This window comes from Martes martes (genome assembly GCF_963455335.1).
Source record: "Martes martes genome assembly, chromosome: 4".
In the NCBI taxonomy this organism is placed as follows: Eukaryota; Metazoa; Chordata; class Mammalia; order Carnivora; family Mustelidae; genus Martes; species Martes martes.
This window is the reverse complement of record NC_137891.1, coordinates 70,574,794-70,602,654: the sequence shown is the minus strand read 5'-3', so window position 1 is coordinate 70,602,654 and position 27,861 is coordinate 70,574,794. Positions and strand designations below refer to the sequence as shown.

The 27,861-nt window shown below is 41.6% G+C and overlaps 1 protein-coding gene across 4 annotated transcripts in view; it reads right to left on the bottom strand.

Annotated features, from left to right (window-relative positions):
• Positions 1–27,861, bottom strand: part of ASPH (aspartate beta-hydroxylase) — a 218,525-nt gene that overhangs the window by 12,993 nt on the left and 177,671 nt on the right. For all 4 annotated transcript variants that reach the window (XM_080800074.1, XM_080800075.1, XM_080800073.1 and 1 more), the window contains 3 exons: positions 8,609–8,744; positions 2,724–2,815; positions 2,240–2,373 (listed from right to left, as the gene is read on the bottom strand). In XM_080800074.1, coding sequence (XP_080656200.1) covers positions 2,240–2,373; positions 2,724–2,815; positions 8,609–8,744 — 362 coding nt within the window. The remainder of the gene's footprint in view (positions 1–2,239; positions 2,374–2,723; positions 2,816–8,608; positions 8,745–27,861) is intronic.

The window sequence follows — 27,861 nt, the reverse complement described above, 5'->3', positions numbered from 1 at the left end:
GTCTCAAGCTTCTTCCAGAACCTCCTGCTAAGTCTGCCCCTTGAACCTTTATGTCTAGACTTGACTTCTCTCCTGAGCTCCAGGCAGCTATATCCAGCCACCTCCTGGATGTTTCCATGACGGTGTTCTCATAGCAACTTAAATCAAATGTACACAAACATGGAACTCACTATCCATTTCCCTGAACTTGCCTCACACCCCCCAAGATCTGAGTATTTGCTAAAGCATCAACAGGCTCCTACTGACCAAAATGGACAGCACCGAGTCACCTTGAACTTCCCCTCCCTTGCACCGCACTTGGGATTCACTTGAGTTAGTCTTCATATCTCCCGCACCTGCTTGTTACGCTCCCTTTGTTCCCAGCATCCCGAGTCCAACTCTTCTTGGGTGGGATGCTGTGACGAGCTGTTAACTGTTCTTCCTGTTTTCCCCACAGCTTTCCCCCAAGGCTTCCAGAATATCTTCCTGATAAAGCTCCAATCCCACCCGCTGGTATTCGAAGCCTTGTATGATTACACTTCTATTGCACTCGTTCACTTTCCGACTTATTCTGTATGTGCTGCTGAAGACTGTAAACAAGGGGGTGGCTCTAATGTCTTGGAGGGCTACATAAGCCAACCAAAGCCTAAGGCGGAGTGAGTGCCCTTGAATCTGAGAAGGTGAAGGTGAAGCGCAGCCAGTCACAAACAGCCAACCGGCCGTCCCCAAACAAGGCAGCCACTTAACACTGTACCCAAATAGTTGCTTTGCTTCGCTTCAGGATCTTCTCTATGGAAACCCTGCCCCCACCTACTGTCCGGGCACGTTCCTAACCTCCTTTCGTTTGATACTATCTGGTGTGAATGGGTGTACGCCCAAATCAACTCTTGAAAATTTTCACGTGTTTTAACGGTTTACCTACACGACAGTATCTACACTCTCGGTTGCAGAAATCACTCCGTGTTCTTCACATGTGCCCTATAATTTCTGGTTCCTGTGCCTCTGCAGATCCTGTTCTTTTAGCTTGCAATGCCCTTTTCTCCCAGCTTTAGATTTCCAAGTGTTCCTGTCTTCAAAAATCACTGCTGTCAAGATTCTCAAAGCCCAGCACCAAATGAGCCACTTGCCCATTGGCCCATCTGTAGCATTTTTCTCTCTGCCTCTCTTAAAACTCACAACATCTGAGCCTGTACTATGTCCCTGATAAGTCACGTCTGGCAGGGAAAGGCCCCCACCATCAGATTCAACTTTGAATCTTTGCCATCCAGGTCCAGGGTGGGCAGGTCTCTGCCAATAACCAAACGAATGACTCACGAACAGCCCCCTCCATCTACTGAGGACCACGACAAATGCCCGAGAAGACAACAACTTGGTTTCCGAGCTTATAGCTCATAGAGATTAGGTGAACATATGCTAATTGATAAAGAGCAATGGAAGATAAAGAATAGGATTACGGAGAATATACACCATATACATTCTATTAAGTCTGAAAAGAGGCTTCTTTTTAAGAACTGACACCGGATCTTAGTAATAGGTTTATTTTGGATGGGTGAAAAGAAGGGCCTTTTGGCGGGGGAGGGAGTAATCGGATTAGGACAGCGAAAGGCATGGGGAGAAGGGCCTAACATTCACCAGGTCCCACTGCCGCTAGGATGTGGGCTCCGTGCCGTGTGTGCATTATTTCATTTAATCCTACAACAATCCTGCGAAGCAGAGAGCATCAGTGCCAATTTTATAAGGAAGGAGGCGAAGGCTTGGGGGGATTAAGGAACTGGGCAAGGTTATGCAGGATTAGGTGCCAGAGCTGGGGGTGGAAACAGGCAGCCTGCTTCTGTTGCAACACACTGCCTCCTTTCGAGCAAAAACCCGAAGTATGACTGGGTATTTTCTTCAGGAAGGGGGACTCTTTGCACTGATGAATCAATCACTCAAGCTGCAGAGCAAGAAGCAGCACTCGGGACGACATAGCCAACTCTGAATGCAAGTCTGCCCATCTAGAAAGAAAAGCGAGGAGGCTCTTCACGGAGCGGAGAGTGGTGTGGGGAGGAATGGCTAGGGAGGGCGGCCCTGGAATGAGGGGGTGCCTCTAGACTAGCAGAAAATGCAAACACGGACACAGGCTCGACTCTAGATGGATGTCACCCATCCCAGCCTCCTTCAGTTACAAAGGAAGAGAAATAAGCCAACTGAACATAGATTGCTTGTAATGAACACTCAGCCTCAGAGGCGGTAAGAGGGACAGTGATGGCAGGAGACGTACTTGGTCTCGTTGGCGCAGCGGATCTTGCAGCCTTCCTTGGGAATGACCAAGCCCAAGTGCATTCGGAGCCTGCAGTTGGTGGGCCCCGTGTGCGGCCACACGTGAGTTCCCGGGTGCATGACCGAGTATTTGATCTGCGCAGAAAATGGAACAAACTGGTCATCCATTTATGGAGGGGTAGAGGAAGAGCTCAATTAAAGTGACAGGATAAAATTCATGTAAATTTGAATTTGGACCTTTGTTAAGACTCAGAATTTATATTCTTGTCTTATTGCTTTGATAAGGACTCTCATTTTCTACCAAGCGCTAACACTGAACATTTCCTGCCCTCAATTCTGACATCAATCACAAGAAATTAGGTTTCATTAAAAAGTGAAAAAAGACGCCTTCGTTGGGCCAGTAACGGCTTCTTTATAAAGGTCAGCACTCCCTTACTCCTAATAATGAACTGTGTTCTTCCCGTGACTGAAGACATGCTTGGTACCTGTCCTCTTCTGCATCCTGTCGTCTCCGGAAATTTATCTAGTAACGAACAGGTTTTAGGAGCTCCTTTACAGGCATTTTCATTTTTTCTTCCTAGAACAAGACATGATAAAATCATTGTTAGAAACAAATCACAGTAAAACCTTAACTCATCCCATTTTGACCAGACGCAATCTGTACTGTCACCCTCACTAGGAATGAGAAGGCTAAACAAACACAAGAAGACAAAGTGTCACAGACAGTGATTGGCAGAACAAGGACCAGAAATCTCCACCCAGTGTCAGACTATTTGACTAAGGCTGTCTACCAGGCAAGGTGAGTGTTGAATATTTACTCTTCTCCCTGTGACAGGTAGAATAATGGCCCCCTCCCAAGGGTGTCTGTGTTGTAAGCAGGACCCTATGAGTAGGTTATGCTATACGGCAAGGGGAAACAGAGATTGCAGATGACACTGAAATTTCTAATCAGATGACCTGAAAATAAAGAGATTGTCTTGGATTAACTGGATGGGCCCCATGTAATCAAAGAGTCTTTCAACGGGGAAGAGGGAGGCAGAACAGAGTGATACAGGATGAGACCTGATAGGCCATCGCGGGCTTTGACGATGGAAAGCAACTGCAAGCCAGGGAATGTGGGCAGATTCTAGAAGCTGGGGCCTCCAGACGTAATAGAGCTCTGAGGGCACTCTGATTTAAGCTCCGTGAGACCACTGCTGACTCCTGACCTCCAGAACCGTACATTTAATACATTTGTGTCTTAAAAAAAAAAAAAAAAGATTTCATTTATGTGGGACAGAGAGGCAGAGATAGCGACAGAGAGCATGAGCAGGGAGGACAGAGAGAAGCAGACGCCCCACTGAGCAAAGAGCCTGGATGTGGGGCTTGATCCCAGGACACTGGGATCTGACCTGAGCCACAGACAGGCGCTTAACTGACCCAGCCACCCAGGTGCCCCAAATTTGTGTCATTTTAAAGCCTCTAAGTTTGTGGTAATTTTTTAGAGCAATCATAGCAGAGTCTGTAAGGAAAAAAAATTAGCTTATATTTCTAACCTAAAAATGCATTTCTAGGACTATATCAAAGAGTTACCGCAACATTTTAAATTGGAATTTAATATATTTTTCATTGTACAGATCATATTTCATATGTCAATCAAGTATAGGATTTAAGAAAAGAGGGGAAGAGATGGTAATGAGAGATGATGACAGATGACGTTTTCTATGACCAGCTGTGTCGGGAACACAGATTTTGGGACACGGTCTTAAACATTCTGGACTATGCAGATTTCCTCACCACTGACAGAGTAACTGTGTCTTAGGGAAGACGTGCACAGAAAGGTACACAGAATTATTTGCTCTTACGCAGGAGTAAAACAATGGATTTTTTTAAAGATAGAAAAATTTCAATTCCCTACTCAAGATTCTTTCGAGGGGCTGCTACATCTAAAGCTGAATTTAATCTTATTTAATGTTGGTTGTGTCCCAAGATAATCATACACTGAGAATAAAACGAGAGTTACAAGGGAGGCAACTTAAAGGTATTCTCCTCAAATGGACCTCAGTGTTTTAGAACACAACTTTAATACGTATATTAGTTTTTCCTAAGTAAACTTTTTGCCCCTTGAGCAAAACGTTAGTTGCTGTTTTTAGGAGTTAATGGAATACCCCTGGTGAGCTGAAAGATAAACGCCAGTTTGACCAAATAGATGCCTGCTTATGTCCTCAGAAAGCATTTTTAAGCCTGCTTCCCATGCCTTCCCTTACACAGGATCTGGGGATGGCTTGGCAGGAGTCCCCAGTTCTGGATTCCGGGCTGTGCAGGCAGCAGTTAAGGGAGGCCTGGAGGCTTGAGGAGGAAGCAGAAGTGGCTGGACTTTTCATGTGTTGTACCTTAATGAACAGGTAAACCAAATGGTCTGGATGTGACTAGGACTGCCCCTTGGTCAAGACTAAATTACAGAGAGCACCTCTAGCCATTTAGACACACACATCTTTTCTAGTCTTGTAAACACATCCTCTCTGTAGGGGGAAAGCTGTTTAGGAGATGCTTGACCTTCGTGGGTCACCACTGGTAGCTTTAAAGATTCACATGGCTGGTGAAGATTTAGAAATGCAATGACAGGGGCACCTGGGGGGCTCATTGGCTAAGTGTCTCCCCTCGGCTCAGATCATGATCCCGCGGTCCTGGGACTGAGCCCCGTGTAGGCTCCCTGTAGGGAGTCTGCTTCTCGCTCCCCCCCTCCCCCCACTAGTACTCACCTGTTCACACTCTCAAAACTGAATTTAAAAAAAAATCTTGAAAAGAAAATAACCCAAGACCTTAAAAATCCAAACTATTTCTTTAAAAGTGTATTCACATGGAAATGAGTATCCAATTGATTCTTCCAAATCTGCGTTGACAGAACTTCTAGGGCCATCTTGCCCAAGAACCAAAGTCGATCACTTCCTGGGAGTTACTTTAAACTCGATGAGAAAAAATAAAACAACCATAAATCCACCCTGAATTCAGCTGCCGGACAGTTTCCCCCTCCGCTCCTCACAACTGCTTTCTATTCCATGATGTGACAAAACTGTAAATGATGCTTCAAAGTGCAGGTCTGGGAGACCAGCAATCCCGGGGTGGAGGCCTGGCTGCACCACTCGGTAGCTGTGTGATGCCAACGTGTCTGTGAGTCTCTGCGCCTCAGATCCTCATCCAAAAAAGGATAATGAAATTAGGGCCTCGAGTAGGGGGTTGTTACTGGGATCGGTGAGTACTCTCAAGAGATCTGACAATTATCCGGTGGGTGATAATGGTACTACTTTTTTATTACAAAATAATCCTACATTATATAATAATAACAGTAATGGAGGGGTGGTAGTCTTAGGTCATGGGTACTTGGGTCATGGTTACGAACATGGACTCTGGGTCCACTTCGGCTGGGATTCCTGCTGTGCCACTAATTGTGTGACCTCTCTGTGCCTCGGTTCCTCTTCTCTAAAATACAACAGGAATTGCACCTCCGTCACCAGGTGTTGTAGGCATCAGATGAGTCCTTTTAAGTATGTCAAGTGGTTCCTGGCTCACAGTGAGCACCACGGAACTGTTGTTGCATTCCATTTTTTTTTAAATAGTTTATTTATTTATTTGAGAGAGAGAGTGTGAGAGAGAGAGCAGAGGCAGGAGAGAGGCAGAGAGAGAAGCAGACTCTCTGTTGAGCAGGGAGCCTGACTTGGGGCTTGAGCCCAGGACCCTGAGATCATGACCTGACCTGAAGGTAGATGCTTAACTGACTGAGCCACCCAGGTGCCCGTAAAGGTCTTGGGTTATATCTTTTTTAGTTTCGAGGCTCTGCTGGGATAACAGGTGCATCTTGCATGACAATTCTGATCAACTGACAGTGGCCACCTAGAACACTGTTGAGAAGGATTCAGAGGTTCAGTCTGAGCTCATCCAGAAAGGCTACTGAGACTGGTCAGCACTGTCCCCTCTGGTGCTGGAAGAAAGAATGACTGCACATGTATGGCATATTGGCTAACTATATATTTTAGTGTTCACTGTTGGTGAAAATTAATAAACGAGCAAAATAGATATTCTATAACATTCACTTAGTAATCTGAAAACATATTTGTAGGGGAAAACCATCATTTACGTTTGTGGGTTCCTTTTCCTCCAACCCCCAAAAGTTGACCATTTAAAAAGGAATAAATATTCTTCAGTCCTGATTATGCGACCGGGAGACCCACTATGATTCCCACTACCATTTGGAGAAAAATGAAACCTCTAGCCACAGCTTTAAGGCCTTTAGCTCTCCAGCAGCGTCCTTTCCTAACTAGAACAAGACAATCTCTTTAGTCTTAACTAAATCAGATATTCATCAGCCTCTTTATCCGGACCTGAGCTCTTAGCATGAATAAGAAATGCCATGCTGCCTTTCTTCCTCACTCTTCCCCAACCCCTCCTGCCACAGGGTTCTCTCCAGCTTCTGAGCCAAGCACCTGAGAGAACATCTGCCATCAGGGGCCCCATCCTGCTTCTATACAAGCTATGGTACCAGTTGTCTTCAAAATTCTTTAAACTATGAATTTGCTTCTGAAAGACATTACTGGATTCCTCCCAGGAGCCTGGAACCACCAACAGAAGGCCACAAAGAACCTTAACGAAACTTCCTAAAACTTCTCTTATGACAAAAAAAATTAATTTCATTTAATTAACTGCAACTAATTAGAAAACACAAGCTTGTTTTAGCCCGCACCCAAAATGCACATATAGCTCAATCATTTTGAGTCAAATGGAAATCAAGATAGAAATGCAGTCATTTTCTGGAAATAATACAAGTGAAAATATCACACATTACAGCTTCAGGAATATATTTTGCCACAACTAAAACATTTTTAAAAAGATGCAAAATTTTCAAGTCAAAATGTTGCCTTCAACCAAATCTTGTCTCCATTATTTATTTTCTCGCTTGCTTAATACTTTTAACTGCCCTAAAATCCTTTGCAGATTTCAACTTTATCAAAGCACCTGCTGTTAGCAGAGACTCTGGTTCTGGAAATTACTGCCAGGATGACTGCTTTTCTGCAGCCTTGTTCTAGGAAGCGTGAGGATGTTAATGAAACTGAGGCATCAGATGAACTCCTGAATGAACGCTTGAGGCCAAGAGAACTCATACATTCTCGTGAGACTCCAACAGATAAAATCAGCATGCTGTTCACCTATTGACCTTGTAGCTCCCTGAAAAAAAAATCTTGTTGGCAAAAAAGCCGAAAAATCACGTGTTCTCTCTGCTGATGGACGCATCCTTCGAAGTATTACTGAAGTAGCTCTTCCTTTACGAGTAAACCATTCAGAAAGCGTAAGTGAGATAAACAACTGCTTATTTGTCCTTTAATGTAAACCCACTGCTTGGTCTCCCAGTGTATTCGGTGCAGCTGAGTGCGTGCCACATGTACTGAGTGGTCGTCCAAATGGATTTATTTTTGGATAGCTATTGTTAACCCAGGATGACGAGATTTTCCAGGAAGAGAACTAGGAAAAGGCTTAAAGCCCAAATTCAATGCTCCTCATTTTCAGGATAGATTGATGTATTAACTCATTGAACACACACGTACTGGGGCCCCGTGTATGTGCCCGAGCCTGGCTTCAGCCCAAGGAATGTTAGGTTGAATGTATAGCACTTCCTATTCTTTTTTTTTTTTTTTAAGATTTTATTTATTTATTTGAGAGAGAGAGAGAGAGAGAGAGAGAGACAGCATGAGAGCAGAGAAGGTCAGAAGGAGAAGCAGACTCCCCATGGAGTTGGGAGCCTGATGTGGGACTTGATCCCAGGACTCCGGAACCATGACCGGAGCCGAAGGCAGTTGCCTAACCAACTGAGCCACCCAGGCGCCCCAGCACTTCCTATTCTTGAAGAGCACGGACACTAATTATCATTGCCTGTCACTCTGGTCTTTTATCATCTCCAACCCATGGGGATCCCATTTTGGCATGCAACGTCGTCTCCATGCCATGGAGCAAATGAGGCTCTGGGGAGGTCCTTTCTAATATAGTAATTAGCACGTGGTGGACTTTTTAGTTAAGCCTACATAGTAGGGTCACTCTTTATAACTTACCATTTAATGGGAAAGACCAGGAAAATCAGAGTATTATATATATTTATCCAAATACACATGTGAGTATACCTGCATACACACACACATAGATTTACATGTGAACACAGGCACACACAAATAAGTGTTCACATGTAGTTTTAAGAAACAATGATGGATTTTGAAAATATATATTTTGGGGGGCCGTTTCATTTAAGTTGGGGAATTCCAGCTCTGGGAAGTATCCTGAGAAGACTCAAGCCTTCTTCCCATCAGGTTATTGGCTGCAGAGAACAATCTAGAAGTCAGGAGCTCACCTTGCTGCCACAGCGTAAACTGGCTCCAGTCGCCCTTCTCCCTCAGGTTTTCATCTTCAGGCAGGAAGAGGCCCTTGGCTTTATCCATCACTGCAAGGCCTTCATCACGGATTAACTTCCAGTTTCTTTCTAAGGACTAAAGGGAAGATTCCGATTTTACTGGACTGAAAATATGCCTGATAGTCATTAGGATGACACTCAGCTTTTTGTTTGTTTGTTTGATTAATAAAGTAATGAAATCTGTGCTCTCCTCGAGATTGCTTAATTTCTATTTCCTCTGGGACTTCTTGTCAAGGGTTTAAAAAAGCCCTATTATTATTTTTGAGAACTCAATGTCTTTGCAGGATGAAAATGTCAATAATTCCTCAGGGAATAATCCCCTCCAAAAATTACTTTAATATTTGCCTAAAGGTTGTTGTTGTGTTTTTGTTTTTGTTTTTAAAGATCACAAGTGAACAAGAGTGTTGCTCTCGTCGACCCTGTTATATCAGTACGTTATAGAATGTTCCATGAGACCACCCGGCACGGAAAGAATACACATCAGGGACTTCATTTCATCTTTCAACAGAGGTCCTCATGAAGATGCCATTCAACATGGTAAACTGTCATTACATTTCAAAGGCATTGGGAAAGTGTCACCAGAACATGTGATGAATTACAAAGTGAACAGCACAGCAAAGCAAAGCAAATAAATGCCCTGATGTTGAGAATTCAGCCAAACAAAAACATTCCTGACTTCTCCTTTACCAGGGTGCGTTAGCTCCTGTCAGAAAGTGGGTTTGAGAGCAGCAGAGCCTTGGAGCGGCCAGGCAGAGGCCGGTAGATGTGTGGAAGGAGTCTTCTGGAGTTCTCCATCCAGGTCAGCCTCGCCACCACACCGTGATGCCGATGAGGGTGGGAGCGGAGGGGAAAGCAGGCCAGGGCGAGCCTGTGGAGTGGCAAACTGAGAAGAACTACTCTGAGGGAAAAAGAACAAAATTGCTTTCCTACTGTATGCTGAGACTCATTGTACAGATAAACCGGGATTTTGAAATGTTAATAATGCCAAACATTTCTGTGTTAAATGATAGGGGGACGGAGTAGTTGGGTAAACGGGTACATGGAGAGGGAGGTGGGTGATACCTGATTTCAAGAGTCAGAGCTCGAGAGCAGGGCACTAGAACGAGTGAGTTACAAACAAAAAGAAAGATTTTGACACACAAAAAGTGAAAACAACAATTAGTGCTCCCTGAAAGTGGATTAAGGTGCTGAGTACAACATGGCTATCTTTTGAATTAATCCAGTGAAACTGGTTGACCCATTATTGGATAGAGCAAAGCATGAGACAAAGTGTGTTAAGGTGTTTTGTTTTATTTGTTTGTTTTATCAGCCATGCTTTATGAATTCCTGATTCCATGTAGGAAAGTGATAAGGAGCCAGGAGAGCTCCAAGAGACAGATGCCCTCAGAGATTTGTGTGAAAACATGGTGCCAACTTCAGCCCAGCCCAGGGAACATTTTTTACATTATTAGTTTTATTAAGATATTCTAGGGCCAGACATAGATTTTTAAGATTAGATACTGATTTTCTACTTCTTCTTTCCCCCTTCATTTCTTTGAGTCTACTGGTTTATTTCCTTTTTAAACGTCAGCTTCATTGAGGCATAACTGACAAAATTGTAAAGCATGCATCATGGTGATTTGATATGCGTATGCATTGTGAAAGGATTTCCCCCATCTGGTTCATTAACACATCCGTCACCTCAAAAATTTATCTTTCATTTTTTCATTTTTAAATTTTTCTGTTGAGAACATTTAAGTTCTTTCTTAGCATATTTTAATTATACAATACACCGTTATCAACTATAGTCACCATGTTAAACCTTCAATCCTCAGACTTTATTCATTCTATGGATGAAAGTTTGTACCGTTTACCAACCTCTCCCTATTTCTTTTACTCCCACACCCTACCTCAGCCCCGGCAACCACTCTTCTACTCTCTGTTTCTATGGGTTTGCCTTTTTTCTTTTTAAATTCAGATTCCACGTGTAAGTGATACCATACAGCATTTGTCTTTCTGTGTCTGGCTTATCTCACTTAGCGCAATGCCCTCAAGGTCCACCATGTCGTTGCAAATGGCAGGATTTCCTTCTTTCTCAGCTGAATAATATTTCTGTGTGTGTGTGTGTGTGTGTGTGTGTGTGTGTGTATTTATGTGTATATATACCACATCTTCTTTATCCACCCATCCACTGATGGACACTTTGGTTGTTTCTATGTCTTTTTGTGGATAATTGTACAATGAACATGAGAATGCAGATATCTCTTCAATATCTCATTTTCATTGTCTTTGGATATCTACCCAGAAGTGGGATTGCTGGGTCATGCGGTGGTTCTATTTTTAATTTTTTGAGGAAACTCCATAATGTTTTCCACAGTGGCTACAACAATGTATGGGTCTGACACTGCTATTTCTGTGAGACCCACATATTGATTCGTGTCAAAAGCCACAGCTGCTGCTACCATCACACTGATTTATGCTAGTGCTGGTCATCAGTAATTTCAATGTTACTTCATCCCAAGTAGGTAATTTATACAGAGCAAGTCAAAGACAGAATTCCAATAAAAAGATACTCAAAAGCCTTCACTTTGGCAGGCCCCCTGAGTGATAAAATATAATGGCTTTTTTCAAGAATCCCAAGATTATGAAAAAGAAAAAAAAATGCAACTCATATATTCACATCTTCTCAAATGTACCTAAATCGCCAACACTCCTTGTGGCTATTGTAATTTGTTCGAGTTGATAGATAAATCTGTTAGATTCTTGTTAAGTTGTCACACAGATAAGGGGAGAATTACCTTTCTAACACATGAAATTACTTTTCAAATGAGGTTACTGGAGCCTTACACAGCAGGATCTTCCCTTCATCCCTCCTGGTATTCTAGAAGTTTCTTTCATTTCTTTTGAGAGCTGATGTTAGGAGCATCTTTGCAAAGAGCTGATTTTTTGTTAGGAAAACAGGGCAGAAAGCCCTAAGGAAAACGTTATAGTGATTGCATCACTAAAATAAAATTTTTAAAATTTGTCTTAGGAGCAGGTTTTTACCAGAGTAATGAGTACACTTTGGATTTGTTTTTGTTTTGTTTTGTTTTGTTTGTTTGTTTTCAACTTTGGAAAGATTCACCATGGTCTCTTTTATGGGCATCAGGGAGAAATCTAGGATGGGATCTGGGAATTTTATTTTTAAGCATAAACCAAGGAACCATATTGTATAAAATTCACATGATTAGAGGGGATTAAACACCAAACCTAATTACACAGGATGTATGTGTGTTTGAGAGACACAGAGAGTGAGGAAGGGAGAAGTGAGAGAGGGAGAGAGTAGGAAGGGCTGGAGGGAGGAAGGCAATGGATATGCATCTTTTCTACAGTGATATCACTCAGATGTCTGGGAGGGCAAAAAAATTCCGATCTTTAGTAAATTCCAACAGGAGTTTGAAGGCTCACAAGAGAGGCCATGCTTACATTTTGAAAGGTCTCATCTAAAATAGTACTTCTTTGACCCTAAATACACCCATTTTATAAAACTGAAAAAAGAAACTGAAAGGACTGGCATTTGAGTTGATCGCTAGAAGACAACAGCTTCTAATTGACAATTCTCCTTGTGGAAGCATGGATCTGAGAGCACAGAAACTTGATTGCTTTTATGGTGCCACATGTCTTTGTAAACTCACCCCGAGCACCTGTCTTTTGTTGAAACTCAGCTGTATCTGGTACTCTAGTCATCTCTAAGGGGAGTTCCCAGCTTCCAGCTTCATTAATCCCACAACACACCATAGTTCTCTTTACTCCAGACCCCCCAACCAGTTGACAAGGTCCTCACTTCCCAGAAACTCTCCTCATTCACTTGGATGATATGCTTTTCTCTTCAACATCAAATTAGATTAAGTCTATTTTTTAAGTCTTCTCCAAAAACTTATTTCTTGCACAAAGTCTTGAGGGGAGCAAACTATAGCCAAACTAATTCTTATAGTTAAACAGTTAAATTTCCCTTTCTATTTTTGCTCAATTAAAAGTACATATTTTTAAAAGTCAACTAATACTGCAGGTCTTATAATAAAAGCAGTACAGTCTCTCACTCAATTCTTCCCTCATCCTGAGTCGAACCCCAGCTGATTGCTTTAAACATTTCTTCTGCATTTACCTGCTTCTATCTAAATACTATGTTTTGAGGCCCCTGGGTGGCTCAGATGGTTAAGTGTCTGCCTTCAGCTCAGGTCATGATCTCTAGGTCCTGGGATTGAGCTCCACGTCAGGCTCCCAGCTCAGTGGGGAGCCTGCTTCTCCTTCTCCCTCTGCTTCTCCCCCCTGCTGTGCTCTCTCTGTCTTTCTCTCTCTCACAAGTGAATAAATAACATCTTTAAAAAAATAAATACTATGTTTATACACGACTATTTCTTGATTTATCCCATTCTAGACATTATCACTCATCTTTCTCTTAGAGAAGATAACACGTTGATAATTCGTTGTCTTCTTTTCCCTCTTCTCAATCTTGCTACAGTTAAATTCACAAATCTTTCACCTATCTGATCGAATTCACATTCGGGTTTTATATGACAATGAGTTATCATTCACACTCGAGTCGTCCTGCAATGAGAACCCTTCATGCTACATATCTGCCCCCTTTTCTTTGGCCTCATTTTGTAATGCACTTACCACTGTTTGTTCTTTACAGCACCAGAAGGGTGATACAAAGTCTCTTGATACTATTCTACCCCTTGCCAAAAATATCAGATAAGCCACGACTTTCTTTCTCTCTTTTTTCTGAAGATAATCCTGCAGTAGCCACCTGCCTTGCTTTGATCTGGACTGGCGGCTGTCTGGGCGTGCTGGGCAAGCCTCATCAGGGAACTGCCCTTGACTTTTGCCCTATAGTGGTCTTCCTAATTACTGCATTCTAGTTGCTCCCAAGAAAGGACACAGCACAGGTAACACTAAATTTCTGAAAACGGTTGAAGCTATACTTAGAGATGATTGAAGGCTTGCCTGTTTACAGAATTCTAGGTAGGAAATACTTTCTCCTGAGAATTTTGAAAACAATGCCACACTGTGTTAGAACTTTTGGTGCTGCTGTTGGGAGATCCTCTTTTGGGGGGGGGTGTCCCTCAGAAAACTTTATAGAAGTCAGTACAGTGTAGTGGGTATGGAGTTAGACTGCCCGGTTTGGAAATCTGACTCCCACTTACTAGCTATGTGATACTGGGGGATTCACTTACCCACTGTGACTTAACGTTCCTCATTTATAAAGACGGTGAAATACTACAACTTTTCTCAAGAGTCTCTAAGATTAAATGTGCTAAAAAAAAAAAAAGTACTTCTGCTATGTGTAAGTACAGCTGTGATGATAATGATGAGGATTTTAAAATCTCCTCTTTGTTTCTGGCTTCCTGAAATTTCCTGAAACTGTATCTTAGTCTAAGTGCTGGTCACTTATGGGTCCCTTCAATATGGAAACTCACAATTTTTCAATTGGAGACTATCAGGTCTTATTTCTTTAATAATTTCTTCTCCATTCTGTCCCTATTCTTTCTGGAACTTCCTTCATTTGTATGTCGAACACGTTACACTGAGCCTCTAGTTTTCCTAACTTCTCTATTTTCAATCTTTTTTGGTTTTCCCTTCTGGCCGGTTTTCTTGACTTAGCTTCTGATACTGCTATGACACTCTTTTGCAGATCCTGTTTTGCACATTTCTGACAGAGCCCTAGTTGGGTCTCTTTTTCTTTCCACAGTATCCTTCCTATTCTTTTCTCACGGCTACACTATCTTCTCTTCCTGCTCTGAGCATCTTACAGATATTATTTCTGTTGGCATTTGCTCCCGGATCTTCGGTTTCCCCTGAGCTCTACTGCACTCTTCGTTTGTTTTGTTCTTTACCTTCTTTTGTGTTGAGGGGTCTCTCCCATGTTAGGCGACCCTCAGCTGGGAGTCCTATAGGACTGAGACAGTGACTAGGAGCTGCATGGAAGGGGAGGGCATGTGGTTGACAGGCCTTCCCGCTGGGCGTGTCATCAAGCCAGTTTTCTCACTGGGCGTCTGAAATGTCGGGCGGGGAACAGTGTCTTCCTTAAGCCTGTACGGTTGCTGTGGTGGTGGGTGCCTTAAATCCCTTCCCTTTGGAAGCCCCTCTGTAATCACTTCCCTCAATTTCAGCTTTCTTGGAACGACCAAGCCAGATCCTTCCTTCTTTGCTTTTCAAAAGACAAACAAACAAAAAACACATTGGTGTTGTTCATCTGTTCTTGCTTCCCTCTGTTTTTTTTTTTTTTTTTTTTGGCAGGTTTATATTTTTATTGTTATTTAAGCAAGGTTTTTCTTTTCTACTGTCATTTCCCCCCCCCCTTTTTTTGTCCTTCTGTTATCATTTAAGTGAGGTTTCATGTGGGAGGTATTAAATGTATTGCTCGGTCCTGCTTCATCCTTCTCCCCCTGTATTTTCTATACATCTCAAATAGGTCATTATTATTTATTTCCCTTCTTTTCTCATAGAATAGATGGACCTTTTAGTAAAACCGAGAAAACAAAATCCCACAAGCCTGCAAAATCTCGTAGTAATCCCTGGAATCCATCTTCAAAACCTCACCTAACTCAAACTGATGCCATTTCACGTGACAGAGAAGGTAGTAGAGAGAAGAAAACACTCCTCACCATCGCATTCCACATTTTTGATCAAACTCTGCTACTCCATATATTCATTTATTGTCACCCTAATTTCTTTTCACTTGGCCCACACGTTTCCCTTGCATCATTTGGTTGGTATGCCCCCACTTCCACGATGTGGTCAGATGATAACAAAACTGATTATGATGCTTGAAGCCTCACATAAGATCACATTTAATTTTGTCCTAATCAAGCAACATTCATCCATCTGAGCTTTGAATATTTTCGCCTATGTACGAAAATTGAACTGTTCAAAGGAATGTTTTGGCTAAGGCAGTAAGTAAAGATCACAAATTGCTAAGTAAGGGGAGTTTCTTCACTAATTGTATTCGTTTGTGGAGGTTGCCATACCATATAAATACACAGGCTGGGTGACTTAGAAGATTGAAATCTATGTTCTCGCAGTTCTGGAGGCTGGAAGTCCAAGATCAAGGTGTTGGCAAGTTTGGTGTCTTTTGAACTCTCTCCCTGGCTTGCAGATTTCTAGCTATGTCCTCACGTGGTCTCTCCTCTGTGTGCACACGTGTGTCCAAATTTCCCTTTCCTATAAGGACACTACTCATATTGGATTAGGGCCCGCCCCAACGGCCTCATTTTAACTTAACTACCTCTTTAAATGACCCTATCTCTAAATATAGTCACATTCTGAGGCACGGGGGGGTTAGGGCTTCAAAATAGGAATTTTGGGGGGCACAATCAACACATAACACATGTGCACATTCGAGTGAGAACTAGCTCCAGCTAAGAGGGCAAGCAGCAGATGGAAGGGGATCAGGAATAAATTCACAACAACATGGAAAATAGTACATTTATAGGAACAAAATAAAACATGGTCATGGAAAAAGGCAAGAAGAGCTACGTGGACAAAACATAATACAAGAACTCCTAGAGCTCAGATTAACATTCACTAGATTAGGTAAGCAACTGCATATGATTAGCTGTTAAGAAAAAGGGAAGGGTGGGACGCCTGGGTGGCTCGGTGGGTTAAAGCCTCTGCCTTCGGCTCAGGTCATGATCTCAGGGTCCTGGGATCGAGCCCCGCATCGGGTTCTCTGCTCAGCAGGGACCTTGTTTCCTCCTCTCTCTCCCTGCCTGCCTCTCTGCCTACTTGTGATCTCTGTCTGTCAGATAAATAAATAAAATCTTAAAAAAAAAAAAAAGAAAAAGAAAAAGGGAAGGGAGAAAACACAGATATTGGCAATTGAGAAGTCCCAGAGATGTAAATATACCTTGCAAGGTTCTAACTCTAAATTCAGAGAAGGCATGTGGTCAAAGACTATTCTAGGCAAAGTCTGTACGTTAAAATTGGAGTTAAAAGGAATTGGTAACAATGGTGCCGTAGTACAATATATACCAAATTCTATATAATTGGCTGTGAACATGTTGTTATAGCTAATTATTATTTGGGAATTATATATCTGGTTTTTTTTTGAGAGATCAGCTTGAAGCCTAGCCAAAACATGCCTAAACTTTACACCATGATAATGAAACATGGGTAGCATGTTTCAGGAGGGGGGGACTCTGCCTTACAGGGAACAGCTGGTGGGTGAAGGGCAGCCCCTCCACCCCCAAGTGGGCAGCTTAAGTTATGAATCACAGCAAATGTCGTAGTGAAGGCAATGCTCTCACAGCAAACTCTCTTTGCAATAATTTAAATAAAATCTCTGCGGGAAATAAGTAGCATTAAAAAAGCAATCTCCTGCTGAAACTAATGCATTTTAACCAGATTTCCTGTTTTTCCGGCTTGAATATAAAGATAAAAGAAAATATCTGACATTTCTTATGGTGGGAATAAACAAAGACCAACCGAATGAAAAAAACAGAATGCTATTTATTCACAGCACGCTAGAGCGAGGGAGTCAGCCACCATCACTTGTGTTTTGGTGAAGCATTGGGAAAGCTTAAAGGTGAAAAAAGGAAAGGCTTCAGGGGTACCCTGAGAGGAGGCTGTTGGCAGGTAGCTGGAAGTGGGCGTCCTATGTGACTGGTTAGGAGAGCGTATCTGGCTGTCTCGGATCGGTCCTAAGTTGGAGGCGGGACAAACTTTAAGGAAGCCGTCAGTTATTAATCAAGTCCTGGACATTTGGGGCCAACTGTTACAGTGGTTATTCTTTAGCTTCCTGAATTGTCACTAGAGATTGCTCTCTGGACAATCTGACTTCCTGCAAGTCCGGCTTACAGCAGGCTGGCTTCCTGGGTTATATCCCAGGCAGTTTGCTACAGGTTGTGGGTCAAGGTTCTAGGTTTATATACGGTCTGGACATTGTCCACTTGTACATTCCGTCTCTCATTGTCCTTACTGAAGAAAAAGGATAAGGTAAGGCACTCTGAACCGGGGCAAAAGAAGAGTCTTGGAGAACTGGAGTTTGCTCTTTCTGGAAAGTGGCAGAGAAAGGGTGTCTTCTACCAGGATAGAGAAAGGATAGTCTGGATTACCAGGGGAACCATCCAGCCTGAGAGTTACAGGAAGCAAAAGAGACTCCTATTCCTTATACCCTAGGCCAGACTGTCAGGCTTGTGGGCTAACATTCCTAGTGAGATAAAGTTAAAAGGGGAGCCGAGGTACTATCTCCCTTCCCTACTCTGTCTACAGGGACCAACCAGTGCACTGAGCTGTGTCCTGGACAATCAAAAACCCCCAAGTCCTTAACAGCAAGGGGCTAAGAGTCTGATGGGGAGGCTTTCTGTGCATACAATCAATAAACTGCTTGATAAACAGATTATCTATAATATATATGTACATACATATATTTAGGACATCGACCTGTGTGGATGTGTACTAAGACATTGATCACAACCTACAGGATGAAAAATTTTGGAACAGCAAACAGAGTGCCAACCTACAGATACAGTTTGCAATTTTTCTGAACTATTAAACACTGTACTGTGAACTCCCAAAGAGAATCACAGATAAAGAAAATTTTTAGACATTTTCTTTTCATTGACCAATACTGGAAACTCACCAATTTCACTCTGAGAGAGAAAACACCCTTTTAGTTTGAATTAATTCAAAGACTATAATGTATCTTATCCTTTCGCTGCGTTGCCATAATTGGCATCAGATGCCATCCTAGAACCTTGGCCGAGCATTGACTCTTGGTGAGGCCCCCCAGGAAAACACACACAGGAACATCCATGATGGTGGGTTTTCGTCATGTTTGGTTTGGTTTCATTTTCGTGCCTCATTAAAATCTTGCAGGAGAAACTGGGGTAATTATTTTGAATTTAGAGATAAAGAAATTGAGGCTCAGAGGGTGAAATGACCTTCCCTAGGGTTCAGAGCTAAGAACAAAACTTTTCCAACTGGAGAGCCTCCTTTCAAGTTCACTTTAAGTTGTGCCACCGTCCAATTTCCTGAATTCTCTGGGCTCCTACTGCCATTCGGTTGTGATTTTTTTTATGTGTGTGTAAGTGTCACTGGAGTCCCAAAAGTTTAAAGTTTGATTTAGAAAAACAGGATTAAACTATTATGGTCATCTTAAGCAACCGCTTTGAGCGCTTCTTTGTAGTACAACACTTACTTTCATAGAAAATCGCTAATCTTCTTAATTTATAGCTTAATTCCACGGAAAATCTGCCATTTTTGCTTCTTTCCTAATCCATTTCATTTCAAAAGCAGTTCAGTGGAAACACTCAAATATTTAATTGTATAGACATAAATGTTGAAAAGACAGAAATGTGGAACCACTGACATACTCCTGAGTAACTCTTACTTTTGGTGAAGCTGACATTATTCATACACGATGGATTTCTTAATTAAAAGCCACGGTCTGCAGGAAAATGACGGAGGGAGTATAACTTTAATCAATCATTCTTATGCATGGTGTCATGCCGTCAGAAAAACAGCACCAGGCAGTCCTCCAGCTAATGCAAGTATAATGTGAGGAAGCGGGAACTTACCTGGGATGCAATGCCAGAGCAGTCGCTCCGAACAACTCAGAAAAAAACTCAGAAAAACTTGCAAGTTTTCCTTTTGCAAAGAGGTATCAGGAAACACACACACAAAAGGTATACTTTAAACTAGTTTACAGGGGTGCGTGGGGGCTTAGTCAGTTAAGTATCTGACTATAGATTTGGGCTCAGGTCGTGCTCTCTGTCCTGGGATTGAGCCACGGGTTGGGCTTCTGGTTTAGCACGGAGTGTCGCTTGTCCCTATTCCTCTGCTCCTTCCGCTGTTCGTGCGCGTGCACGCTCCCTCTCTCTCAAATAAATAAAATCTTAAAAAAAAGAAGACTATAGTTTTCTGTTGCTACTCACTGCTGTTGTTTCAGGGATATTACAGTAATTTCTATGCATGCATTTTTACATCTAAATTAGGCATGGAGTAATGTAGATCAAAAGCTAATCTCAAAAAGGGAAGAGCAAAACTATTCTATTTATAACCTAGCAAAGACTTTAATCCATTTGTTTCGATTTCTATGTTAAATACCCCCCAAAGCACCAAGGCTTTGATATTTGTGATTTGGGCAGCAACCTACTCACTTTCAATGAAAATATGCCTAAAAGAGAAAACTCTGCCGGGATATTTTTCTCTAATTTTTTTTTCCATTCAGTTGCCATAGCCTCTTTCCACTTCCAGTACGGAGTTGAAAAACTGCAAACACCGCAATGAGAGAGGAACAACGACCACTCAACAAAAGGGGAAAAACACTGATGATGCATTTTACTGAACAGTGTCCCACTGCCTCCAAGAAAACTGCTCTACTTCTCACTGGAACATACGGTGGGAATAATTTAAATGGAAATGTGCTAAATGTGGTGTTTGTCATGTAAGGGTCAGAATAATCCTAGAAGGATTTTGGCCAAAGATGCAGCTACCTGATCTAGAAGGTTTCTACTTTAAGATGTTAATGCCCAATCCATGATCTATAATATTCAAAACTGTAATTTGAAAATGGAAAGAAACTTGATGTACAAGAGTTTGTCCACTAAATGGACATCAGCCCTGGGTTTCCTTACACAGCAGTCTCTCTCTTGTCATGGTCAGTATTGGCAAATGATCCCCTTGAAATTACTTCTTTATCTGAAAGCCATAACCAGACATGATATTAACATTTCTACAAATAAAGATAGTTAGCAAGTGATGCACTGGATTTCAAACATAAGAGGTCCCACACTCTGAGACTCCATGCAGCTGGGGACCAAGTGATCAATGTCCAAACCCTGCTTTTCTTCTTAAAAAAGGAGAACTTAAAACAGGCAGGGCTGAAATCAAGAAGTCTAGGGAAACAGAACTGAAATGAAGACATGACAGGCAAAAAGGAGAAGGACATGAGACCAAGAGCAGACATCAGTCACTTTGAAGTAGAATGGGCTACGGTGAGGGTATGGACTTTGAGAACAATGATTTTCATTCAAATCCCAGCCCCGCCATCATTAAATATGGGACCATGGGCAAATTTCATGTCTCCACTCCTTACTCTACTCATATATAAGTGGGCACAAGCATACCTATTTTGCAGAATGTTATAAAGATTAGAAATATTATGTACAAAAATGCTCCATTCATTGATTGTAAATAGGAGGCATTCCATACATAATAGCTGTTATATTATTTCGGTAATACATAATATTTCAAAATTGGCTTTCTAAGTTGTTTTTTATTTTTTTATTTAAAACAACTTTTTCAATATTTCATTTATTTATTTAACAGACACAGTGAGAGAGGGAACACAAGCAGGGGAAGTGCGAGAGGGAGAAGCAGGCTTCCCGTCGAGGAGAGAGCCCAATATGGGGCTTGATCCCAGGACCCTGGGATTGTGACCTGAGCCGAAGGCAGACGCTTAACGACTGAGCCACCAGGCGCCCCATCCAAGTTGCTTTTAGAAAATAGAAAATATTTTCCTATGAAAACAAGGTAATTAATTAAATTGACTAATAATACTTATTGAGCACTTCCCATTTACTTATTAAGTTTGAACAACCAGGAAACAAATACCATTTCCATAGGTACTTTGCAGGTAATGAAAGCAAAACACATAGAAGCGTTGCTCAATGTCACACAGTGAGTCAGGAATGGCCCCAAATATCAAAATGAGGCAATGTGGCCATGGAGTCCTAACCTCTAAGCTGCTCATTATATTGCCTCACTGGTGATTATTAAGTGTTTTTCATCAACCCCTCAGAAACCTATTTATTTTTAACATTCCTGAATTACAATATGCTACCACAATTTCCTATTTTTGTTAACAGATTTATTGAGCTATAACGCACATACCAAAATTCACTCAACTAACTTTTACCATACAGTGGTTTTTAATATACTCACAGAGTTGTGCAACCATCGACTCTGTTGTAGAACGCTTTCATCATGCCAAAAGTAACCCTTCACCATTAGCAGTCACCTCCCTCACCCCTGGCAATCACCAGTCTACTTTCTGTCTCCATGTATTTGCCTAATCTGGACAGTTCACGTAAACAGAGCCCCCCCCGGCCAGATGTATTTATTTATTTTAGAGAGGGAGAGAGAACGTGTTTGAGTGGGGGGAGGAACACAGGGAGAGAATCTTCAAGCAGACTCCCCACTAAGCACAGAGGCCGACATAGGACTCAATCTCACAACCCACAAGATCTGACTTGAGCCAAAACCAGGATTCAGACACTTAACTGACTGAGCCACCCAGCTGCCCTGGGCAGTTCATATAAATAGAATCATCTAATAGGTGGTCTTTTGTGCCTCGTTTCTTTCACTTAGTGTAATGTTTTTAAGGTTCATTCATGTTGTACTTCATTGCTTTTTATTGCTATTGTGACAATATATCACATTTTGTTTACTCATTCATTCATCATTTAGATGGACATTTCGGTTGCTTCCACTTTTTTGGTGTTATTAATAATATCAACATTCATGTACATATTTTTGGATAAACATGATGCTTTTATTTCTCTTGGGTATATACCTAGGAGTGGAACTGCTGGGCCATAACTTTGGTTAGCTTTTTGAGGACCTGCCAAATGATTTTCCAAAGTGGCTGTATCCCTTGACATTTCCACCAGCAATGTTTGATGGCTCCGATTTCTCTATATACTTGCTAACATTTGTTAATGTTCATCTTTCTTGTTGTAGCCATCCTAGTGGGTGTTAAGGGGCATCCTGGGGTTTTTATTTGTATTTTCCTAATGATGAATAACATTCAGCATCTTTTCATGTGCTTCTCGGCCTTTCATGGATCTTCTTTGAATATGTCTATTCAAATCTTCTCCCATTTTGAAACTGGGTTGTCTCTATATTGAGTTATCAGAGTTCTTGATATAATCTGGATTAAGTCTTTTGTCAGATAATGATTTACAAATATTACCTCTCATTCTGTGGATTTTAACTTTATTTTATTGATTGGATTCTTTTTTTTTTTAAAGGTTTTATTTATCTATTTAAAACAGAGAGACACAGCGAGAGAGGGAACACAAGCAGGGAAAGTGGGAGAGGGAGAAGCAGCTTCCCACTGAGCAGGGAGCCTGATGTGGGGCTCAGTCCCAGGAACCTGGGATCATGACCTGCGCCGAAGGCAGATGCTTAACGACTGAGCCACCCAGGCACCCAGACTGTGTTCTCTGAAACACAAAAGTTTAAGACGGATGAAATCTAATTTATCTACTTTGTCTTTGTCACTGTGCTTTTGGTGTCAAATCTAAAAAAAAAAAAGTACCTAAACTCAATGTTATGAAGACTCACTTTTTTTTTTTTTTTTAAAGTCAGTAGTTTGGGTACCATTAGTTTATTATAAAAGAGAGACATGAAAATTATTTACATGATGAAAGATTTTACAACTTCACTGGAATGGGCAGCTTCACTTCATGCCATTTTTATAATGATTTCAGTCCACATACATTCCGAGAATGTCACTGTCTCTAAATAAGAAATAATCCTTGTCCTCTAGAACTACTTTGGTGCCTCCATATTTTGGGAGGGAACTTTATCTTCAACTTTCACAACTAACTGATTGAATCTCTCCACCCTTTCCTTTAGCACTTGATCCAACAGCTACTACTGTTGTTTGCAACACCTTTCCTTGAGATTTTTCTGGAAGCATAATACCTCCTTTGGTTACAGTTTTAGCTGTACTCCTTTCAACTAAAACTCAAAGAACGGAAGAAACCTAAATGTCTGCCTTGCCACAACTCTGGCCACGGCAGTTCGTACCGTGCTCAGTAGCTGCCACCACTGCAAGGAGACCCACAGTTGACCCACGGGCCACGTGAACCTGAAGACTCACTTCTGCGCTTTCTTCTGTAAATGTTACCATTTTATTTCTGACATTGAGGTCTACTTCCATTTTGAGTTTGTTTTAGTATATAGTACGAGCTAACTTCACTTTTTCGCATATGGATATCCAGTTGTCCTCGCACAACTTGTGAGAAGACAATTCTCTCCTTATTGCATTGTCTTGGCACCTTTGTCAAAAAGCAACTGATCACAAATGTAAGAGTTCATTTCTGGACTCTCAGTTCTATTTCACATGTCTACCCTCTGGCAGTTTTGGAAATCAGTGTAAGAAGAAAAGACTGACAAGGGAAAAAATGCACTCTCTCTGGCTCTATTTTCCTTCATGTAGATTTATGTTACCATCTAGTGTTTTCATTTCAGTCTGAACAACTGTGTTTAGTCTTTATTGTAGAGCAGGTCTGTTAGTCGGAAATTCAGTTTTTATTTCCCTAGGAATGTCTTAATTTCTCCTTTATTTTTGAGATCCTTTTGCTAGATGCAGAATTCTTGGTTGACAGCCTTTTTCCTTTTGTATTTAAACGTCATCCTACTGTCTTCTGGACTCCATGGTTTCTGAGGAAACGTTAGATATTAATCATATTGAGGATCCCTTTTCCACAATAAGTCCTCTGTGTTTTCAAGAGACTCACTTTGTTTTTGGCTTTTGACAGTTTGACTAAGAAACATGTAGGTATGTTTTTCAAGTTTATCTTACTCGAAGCTCACTGAATTTCTTGGATGTGCAGAGTAATGCTTTTCATCTAATTTGCTAGGTTTTTGGCCTTTATCTCTTCAATACCCTTTCTGGCCCCGCCCTTTCTTCTCTCTTTCTGAGGACTCTATTATGTGTATATTGTTACGTTTGTCAGTGCCCCCCCAACACATTGTTTTCTTCAATCTCTCTCCTTTCTGTTCCTTAGTATAAACAATTTCAATCAACCTATCTTCAAGCTTGCCGATGATTTCCTCTATCAGCTCAAATCAGCTATGGAGCCTCTCTGGTGATTTTATATTGAAGGTGTTACACGCTCTAGATTTTCCATTTGGTTCGGCTCTATAGTTCTATTTCTTTATTATTATCCTCTACTAAGTGAGCTATCATTGTCATAATCTTTAATTCTTTAGATATGGTTTCCTTCAGTTATCTGGGTATATTCATAATACTGATTTAAAGTCTTCATCTAGTAAGTTCAGCATCTAGGCCCCTCATGACAGTTTCTATTGACTGTATTTTCCTATTTTTTGTATATATGTATATATATGAGTATATATACGTATGTATATATATACTCTTCTGCTTCTTTGTGGGGTAAGTAATTTTCATTGAGACTAGACATTTTAGATAATGTGGCAACTCTAAAAATTAGATCTGCTCTCCCCCAGCATTTGTTGTTGGCACTACTTGTTTGTTGAGTGACTTTCTTGGTTAGTCTGTGAAATCTCTTACTCTGTTGTCATGCATGGCCACTAAAGCCTCTTCTTGATTGGCTTAATAGTCAGCTAATGCATGGTCAGAGATTTCCTTACTTGCTTGAACTAGTAACTCTTCCCTCCTTATGTTGAGAGGCACTGTGTGAGTTTTGGAGCATGCCAGTAATGCTCAGGCAGTTTACAACTCTGTTCTAGCCTTCACTTCTTGCCTGTGCTGGGCCTCAGAGTCAGCCAAAGGCAAAGGACGGGGCCCCTTGGGTATTTCCTGGGCATGCACCCCATAGCGTACATGCATTGGAATATACAACCCCAGGAATATGTAAGAGCTTTTCAAAGCCTCTCATGGGCAACCTGCTCATCAGATTTCCTTTATTAAGCACTTTTCTTGCAGGGGGCAGGTTCTCATTTGCCCCCATATTTAAAAAACTGCCACTGATCCTTTTGACTAACATCCTGGGACAAAGCCATACTAATGAGTGAGGTCAAATAACAACGTTTCCCTAAGAATGGAAACAGCACAAGATGGGCCAAATAATGACAGTGCTCTGGATATGACACTTTGTAAAAGGCCCCAGACCTAATCTGTTTACACTGATGGCCCACAAGGCTGTGGTCTTCAAGGTCTTCACAGCTAGTATTGTGAGACTGTTAATTTTCAAGTCTATTAAGAGCTAGGGAGGAAAGGATGAGAGCAAGTCAAGTTACTATCCCACAAATCCTTCTGTTCTTACTGAGGCTTAGCAGATTTTCTTGAATAAATGTTCCTCAAATTGCTGCAACTCTTTGGTTAATGTACAGAGCTCTGCAAATGTTGATTTTGACAATTTTTCTCAGTGCTTTCCTCACTTTTATGGAGGGGTAGAGTTATGAAGATGTTCCCTGTTCCATCCCCAAATCCTGCCCCAGCCCCCAATATTTTATAAGCATAATTAAATACTTGAAATTTCAACAGGAACTCTGCACACTCTAAATATCCTTCCCTCTTATACAACAAAAATTTCTAGAAAAGGATATCCCTGAGGAAGAAGAAATGCCCTTGAGGAAAGAAGAATGCCCTTCAGGAAGAAGAATCCCCTTGACAAAGAAGAAAAAGAGCGGACCTTTTTCTTCTCTAGGCATCCCTCCCCAGTGCAGTAACAATAAAAGAGAATTTCCCCCACATTCAGGGAGGGCCAACAAGGATGTTGTGCCAACTGCTTATATGTAAGAAAAGTAAGTGGTATGATTTTTATATCCCTGGGACTTCTGACACATCTATGAAACTAGAGAAAAGAAACTTTATAGAAACTTCTACAACAAACCTCATTTATGAGCACCTACCATGTATCAGATACTGTACTAGTTGTGAATATGACAAACATGGCCCACTATCTTAGAGCACATGATCTCAGGGGGCTACACAGAACTAAAGAGGTGATTAGAATACAGTATAAATGCTTAAAAAGAAAGTATAAGGTGTTTTTGGATACATGCAAGGAAGTACTCCTAACTTACTCTCTTAAAAGAAATGACCACTTCTCTAACATCTGAAAGATAAACAGGAATTGGCTATGGAGAGGATAAGAGGAAAGGAGAAAAGGAAAGGGTAAAGGGGAGACTATCACATGGATGGTCTGACAGGAGGAGGGATTTTGCCTGAATTATAAACAGTAAAGGGCAGTGGTAAGAAATATGGACGCAGTAATAAACCTGGAATTTTGGGTAAAGCCGAATCCCTGACCAAAGCTATGAATTGGAACAGAGTATTAGCCATGGGATTACATGGTGAATTAACTTTCACATTGAATGTTAATGTCTGCTGGAGATAGAATAGAATGAGTAAAAAATCCATTTGGGGAGCACAGCTTTGGTTTTAGCAAGAAGACTTTAACAAAAAACTTTAACAGCAGTTGAACCAGAGTGGAAAGGTTTTTTTTAGAAAATGACAAGAAAGGGAAAACAGAGAGTAGGGAACAGTGTTTGGATCTGAGTGTGTGTCCCCAGTTAGCAAGGACATTGAACATTGGAGGCTACTCTCCAAAAATCCATTGTGCCTCTTCCTCCTCCTAACAGAACCCTGATTTGGTTCAGGTGTTTACTTCCCCTCAGGTTATCCACTGGACTTGGAGAAATCTGACCTTTCCCTGGCTCCAGGAGTTGATCTATTGGCTTAAAGATAATCTCACAGCCCATCCAGCATGGAAATGTAACTTAATTGGCTCAATCAGACTGAAGGAAAAAAGATTTTTATTCCCTGGTTGAAGGAGAGGTAACACTCCTTCTCTTGCTGGAAGCCTGCTGCCCCAGCCTGTGGCTAGCTACTTCTATTACAACTCCTTTGTAATTGTTAGTGCCCATGTGACATGGTTATGATCACCAGGACAAGGTCTCCTAGGAGGTTTCGAGGAGACCATTCAGGCCTGGTGTGGTGGCTCAACAATGTTATGAAGCTCTCAAACACTTTCTAACCCTCCATTCCAGGGGCTGCCGGCAGCCATCTTGACTTAAGCAAGTGCAAGGACAGAGCTGACCAGGGAGGAAGTACAGAGGCAAGAAAACCTTCCACCTGGGTGCACAACCCCTGAAATCTGCCCTACTGCTAGGCTAGGCTTCCTTCACGAATGCCAACCAAATTCCTTGTTGCTTAAGCCACATTCCAGTTGCATTTCTGTTACTTGATATTGAAAGCATCCGAAAAGCCACAGTAGGAAAATAAACTCACAGAGAGACCAGGAGAAGATTAGATGGTAGAAAGAGAATCAGAAGAGCTCAGTGTGATACAATCTGAGAAGGGATGAAATTTTACAATGGAAAGAACTTCTGAGAGTGCTAACTGTAGGACATTTACCCAGGAAGACGTTTTTCCTGTACTAATTCTGCTTTGGACATAGAACCTCTTTAAATCGATCTGCATTCACGGTCACCACACGATGGTTTTCTGG